The following is a 6,116-nucleotide window of genomic DNA, read 5'->3' as shown; positions in this document are numbered from 1 at the left end:
TTGTAAAAACCTCACCAAAAAAAAAAAAAAAAAGATTGCAAGCGACTGCTCAAATGAACTTAAAATAAATGTCGAAATATATTATTTGTTTCTGGGTATGCCTTAGCCATCAGAACTTGCCAACTATGCCAGCATGTTCTTTTTGTAAGCTTGTTGGATCCCTGTCCTTGGTTTTTCCTAAGATATTCTTCCCTTAATTCTGAGGCTCTCAAACTTCTGAGTGGCCAAGAACGACCTCGAACTTGCTGGGGAAACATAGGCAAATCCTGCAGCAGTGAGTCCGACTGGGTCCTGGGGATGCCCACTTAAACAGGCCTTCCAGGTCAGTGGTCCCCAACTGTCCTGGCACCAAGGCCAGGCCTCGTGGAAGACAGTCTCTCCTTGGGGGGCAAGGGAGAAAGTTTGTCCCTGTACGACCCAAGTGCACCACACCCACCATGCGCCCCATTTTTACCACTAGCACATTGCAATACACCATGGACAATCACACGATCAATCCGGGCTCGCATATTAACCCGATTCCAAGCTGATCTGACAGGAGCAGAGCCCTGGCGCAGCGCTGCACGTGATGGGGCGTGGCTGTAAACACGCAACCACCCAGCTGTTCAGTGGGCAAAAGGCACACCAGACCACAGACTGGCACTGGTCCGTGGTCCAGGCTTGGGAACCCCTATTCTAGGCACTTAAGGACACCCCCTCTTCTCTTTGGAAACTACTGGCGTCATCCTCAGGGCCATCTGGTAAGAGAGTAGGGGTAAACTCTGTGGGCTCAAGGGACACAACTTTCCTGAAGTGTGAGGGACAACTCGAAGGCGTCCTCAGAGCACGATCACTCTCAATGAAGTGTGGATACAGAGTTAGAGAATTGGTCAAGTGTGGACTTAACAAATGCATTAACATCCAGTCTCATCCCAAGGAGGATCAGGGCATTCTGTGTCGTGCGCGTGTTTGGGCATCATTTTGAGACTCAAAAGCAATCGGATGGTCACGGAAGGAGAGTGAGGAAAAAAAACTAAAATTTCTGGAATTGATATGGCTAATGATATGATTTAACATCCAACAAGAACTAATATACTTCTTTTTTTTTTTTTTTTAGAGGTTTTTGCTATAGGGCACGTGCACTCGCCAGACAGAGAGAGAGAGACAGAGAGATAGAAAGCAAGAAATCACCCCCCAGGGGGGATGGCCACGCCGCAATCCCTTCTCCTCTATTCTGCACTCGGGATCTTGGGCACGCACGCACATGCGCCTGGCGTGAGTTTAAGCCACAGGGTACGGGACGCGAACCGTGTTTGACTACATGAGAGTCAGTGACATAACCATTACAACAACTGCTGGTCCCTACTTCTAACAGTGTTCAATAAAGTGTTTATTAGAAGTATGATATATATATACACACACACATATATGTATATACACATAATTGTTAGTAATTATTATTTTGCTACAGGGTGTGTGTACTCGCTGGAGAAAGAGAGAGAAACAGAGATGGAAGTGAGAATCGCCACACTGCAATCCCTTCTCCTCCATTCTCCCCTTGGGATTTTGGGCATGTATGCATATGTACCAGGCATGTTTTTCAAGCCACCAGGTCCAGGACTAGAACCAAACAGTTGGCCATGTGGGAGTCAGCAGCCTTAATAATCTTACTACCTGGCTGGCCCAGAAGTATGATATATATATTTTTAAAGCAGTTAAATTAAAAGAAATGGAGGCAATTTTTTTTTTCATATTTGAAAACATTGCAAACCTGACAAAATTTGACCTGAGAATTATCTAGATAGTAGGGGGAAGAGAAAGAAATGGTTTATTTTATAATAATGAGTTGATTTTAAAATTGCATTAAGTTGTCAAAAAAAAATATCAAATCAAACTGCTTTTTCCAATCCCTAAAGCAATTGTGTTTTCAAAATAAATGCAGAGAGTATCTTACGTTTGTTGTTAAAGATCTGTCTTCCACCCAGGTCGATAACTTTGGTTTGCCTCCTCTCTCCTGCCAGGTGCTCCAGTAAGAACCTGTCCAGCTCTTTGTAGGTGCTGTGGAAAACACAGCCTCGCCCGGCCTGCAGTGCTATGGCCTGCTCCAGCAGACTTAAGTTCCCCTTGGCCTTCTCCAGCTCACTCGAGTCTTCTGTCATCACTGCCAGGCTTTCGCCGTTTTCTTCATGGACCTCAGGGAAGGAAGGCTGGGCTTTGCCTTCTGGGGCTTCCATGGGAGCATTCTGAGGGTCCTTCCTTTCTGTTTCAGAGTCACATCTGTTCTCACAAGGGATAAACTTGTCGCCTTCAGCTTTTATTTCAGGGACTTCCAAGAGGTCTTTGTTACCCTCTGTCAACACAAACTTTGGGACTCTGTGTGTTTTGGTTTCATCGGAGGAGTTGGAACCGCTGTCCCAGCCATTGTCTGCACCATCCGAGTTACTCTCGTTGTCAGAGGAGGAGCAGAATGGAGGCTGGGAACCTTCGGTTTTGTCTCTTCCATCTTCAGAATGAATCATAAAGCAATCGTCTGCTTCGTCACTCTCCGCCTTTAGAGACTGAATGCCACTGTCATTTAAGTTTTCACTTGGGGTCTGAACAGACATATTTGTTTCTAATCTCCCCAAGTGCATTAAAGATTTGACCACAAGCTCTTGGTAACAAGCGTATCTGTCTTCCTTCCTGTGGGGCTTTTCTTGTGCAGTCGGGTGAAGTTTGTCGTCAGTAGCTTTCATCACAACTTCTTCTACGGAAAAAGAAAGCCAGTATTAGAAACAGAAGAACAAAATGATTTAAGGACATTGCACCAAGACATATATATTTATGTCCATATATTTATATGTATGTGTACATATATATACACATATTGACACATACACATATACATACATAAACATGTAAAATAAAAGAAAAATATCTTTAGAGCTTAATATACTAAGAATTGTCTTTAAAGAAATGAGCTATTATAACTTTTAGCATATTGTGTTTCTAGGGTACTAAACAAGAGAAGAAATAGCTACTTAACAATACGGGAGTGGTGAATGTGAAATTACTGCTAAAGTACACCTTCTGTTTCTAAGTCTTAGCCAACTAGAAGGAAATCAAATACACATTATATGTTGTAAAAATAAATTCACCAAATTGTCCTGATAGTCTAACAACATATTTCTAAAGCTTATTTATGTTCTCTACTGTCTATAGTGTCTCAGATATATGAGTGGACTTTGAAAATCCATGGACAAATGTAATTAAAGGACACATTTATTTTGGTGCAAAATAATTTGAAATCTGGGACCAGAAGTTAGTGTAATGGCTATGTCGCTGGACTCCCATGTAGCCAATCGTGGTTCGCGTCCCAGACCCAGTGGCTTAAACTCATGCCGGGCGTGTGTATGTGCCCAAGATCCCGAGAGGAGAATGGAGGAGAAGGGATTGCAGCATAGCCATCCCTCCTGGGGGGAGATTTCCCGCTTTCTGTCTCTGTCTCTCTCTGTCTGTCTGGCAAGTGCACGCGCCCTATAGCAAAAATCTCTCTCCCCCCAAAAATTGAAATCCATGCATAACTTTTTAATAATATTTTATGAACTCTTTGAAGATCCCTTAGATTTTCATATTTTTATAGAATATTAGCTAGAATATAAAACCCATCTATATAGAGATGATAACTAAAAGAATTCTACGGTTTTTAAGACTTCCTGCTTACTGTTCTTTTTTATTTTTAAGGTTTTTGCCATAGGACTTATGTGCTTGCCAGAGAGAGGGAAAGTGATATATTATCCCCCCAGAGGGGATGGCCACACCGCGATCCCTTCTCCTCTCAGGAGTTTGGGCACGCATACACATGCTCCTTGCATGATAGTCACAAGCTTCTGGGTTCAGGACTCGAACTGCAGTCAGTCATGTGGGAGTCCAGTACCTTAACCACCACCACCATACCACCTGTTGGCCCCCTTCTTTGCTTTCCTAATTATTACACTAACTCCACACTGAGGAAACACAAATGGAAGAACTAGCACTATCATACAATATCTTAAATAGTGCTGTGATGTAAATAATGGTTTGTCTTCCCAAGGTTTGTGTTCTGAAATCTGGTCCCCAGTGTAAAGGCACTGGGAAAAATACCTGTAAGAGTTGAGGTGTGCTGAGCAGTGTTTGGATCATGGAAGCACCCTCCTTAGGAATGGATTAATGCTCTCACAAGAGGGTGTGAGGTTTTGCATTTGGAGGAATGGTTAGTTCCCATGAGAGCGTGTTGTTATGGAAGTAAGAGCTGCTCTCAGGTCTCTGTCTCTGCACGCACCTGCTGACAGTCCTGCTTCCATCAGCCGTGTGTAACGGAGCACCAGGCAGCGGCTAGATGCTGGCCCCAAGCTCACAGACTTTCTAGTCACCAGAATCTTGAGCCTAGTAAAGTCCCTATTCTTTGTGAGTCGCCCAATCTGGGCTATCTCTGTTAGTTACACAGTAGTAGACTAAGACAATAACACATTTTCTGGTCTAAAATTGCATGAATCTGTGTAAAAAGGGAATGAGACAAGAGGTGGGAGTGGTTAGAGGAGGCTGAATGACAACTATTACTGTTAGTGAAGACCACCTTAAGTCGTGAACGCCAAGGCATCCCACGACCAAGAGCAACCCCAAGTGCCAGTCTGCCAAGACAGCCCAAGGAATGGTTGCTGTCGCAGGGTAGCTGACACTGTCACCCCTTCCCCATTCAGGAATGGCCCCCTTGGGATGACAGATTGCATGTATGTATGGTGAACTCACCCAAGCCTGTCCCAGGCAAGAACACCAAACGGAAGGTGTGGCTCACTGGTGACACCAGCCCTGGACTGGCATGTGGGGGGAAGCCCAGAGGCTCAGGCTGTGAAACGTACCACACAGCCGGCAGTGGTCCTGACATTGACTAGGACAAACGGGGGGGTGTTTCCGGGGCTCAGTGGCAGAGTGGGGGATGGGAACCACAAAATACTAAGCCCCTTAAAGACTGCTCAAGACACCAAGTGAAGTGCTTTCTGTGTTAATAAACATCTTTTGGGGGGAAGGAAGCCCAGCAGCCGGGGTGAGGCTGCAGGAGAGGGTGTCTGTGCAAAGACAATGTGCCTTTTTTCGTCTCATTTAATTTTTTATAAACATTGTCTCTGACAAGGACACTCAAAAATACATCTCCATCATCTTCCTTTCTGGTAATTATCTCCCTAAATCAACACTGGACTGCCAGGATCAAGTAAATATTGCCATAGTAACTAAAAGCATTTTTGGATGAAGGGAAGAATGTAGCCACAACACTAGCCCTGTAAATAATGCTGATTATAGGGTGCAGTCTTTTGTTGGGATCTATTCAACATAAACTGAAAAATTTAACATTTTAGTTCCTAGAAAAGAGGCTGGATAAACAAGCGTATAATATTGGACAGGATGGCCTATCCTCTCCTGAATTCCTATCAGAGGAACTCCAGGTTTAAATAATATATGGAGGATGGTCGAAAATGCAAATGAAGTTTTTCTCAATATCACGGTTGGCTATTAAGAGAAAGTGTAAAGGGTTATGATAATTTTAAAGTATTATGAACTACGGAAAACAAATAAAGAGCATTTTCAGTGAATATGCTCAATTCATTGAACTATTCTCTCACTCCACTTAACTACCCACATGTGTACAATAATGATTTATAGACATTATACCTAATTATGCATATTTGGGCTGTGTTAGAGTGCTAACAAAAGCTCTAGAAAGCAACAATTACCTCTGTTGCTTAGCTACATAGTTTAAAATATTCCTATTAAGTGCAGATCACCAGAGAGGCGGGAGTGACAGAAACGCACATGTGCACCACAATGCGTTTTGCTGTGCCGCTGCCAACTGCCAGCATTTTGGGTCATTTCCAGTTTACATAATTGTTTGGTTCAACTGTTTGTTATATGCTAAAAGAAAATATTTATTAATTATTCCTCAGAAAAAGAGGAGCCCTGCCGATAGAGGTGCCTCGGTGCGTTGGATGCGCTGGTTGCCGGGGACGTTCTGCAAACTCGCGACCAACTTTGCACGTTCCCACCTCCCCCTGGTGTTCACTGCAGTCTCCCAACCAAAAAAAAAAAAAAAAAAGAAAAACCTAAACAAAACATCAAACCCAAAA

General features: G+C 43.5%; 1 protein-coding gene across 2 annotated transcripts in view; it reads right to left on the bottom strand.

The window, feature by feature from the left end:
- LOC102472026 (ST18 C2H2C-type zinc finger transcription factor) overlaps positions 1–6,116 on the bottom strand; it is a 140,700-nt gene that overhangs the window by 71,204 nt on the left and 63,380 nt on the right. For both annotated transcript variants that reach the window (XM_027771407.1, XM_027771409.1), the window contains exon 4: positions 1,934–2,725. In XM_027771407.1, the coding sequence (XP_027627208.1) occupies positions 1,934–2,725 (792 nt within the window). The remainder of the gene's footprint in view (positions 1–1,933; positions 2,726–6,116) is intronic.

This window comes from Tupaia chinensis, unplaced genomic scaffold, assembly GCF_000334495.1.
Source record: "Tupaia chinensis unplaced genomic scaffold, TupChi_1.0 Scaffold000031_1, whole genome shotgun sequence".
Classification (NCBI taxonomy): domain Eukaryota; kingdom Metazoa; phylum Chordata; class Mammalia; order Scandentia; family Tupaiidae; genus Tupaia; species Tupaia belangeri.
The sequence above is the reverse complement of the archived record's forward strand: the minus strand, read 5'-3'. Positions and strand labels throughout refer to the sequence as shown.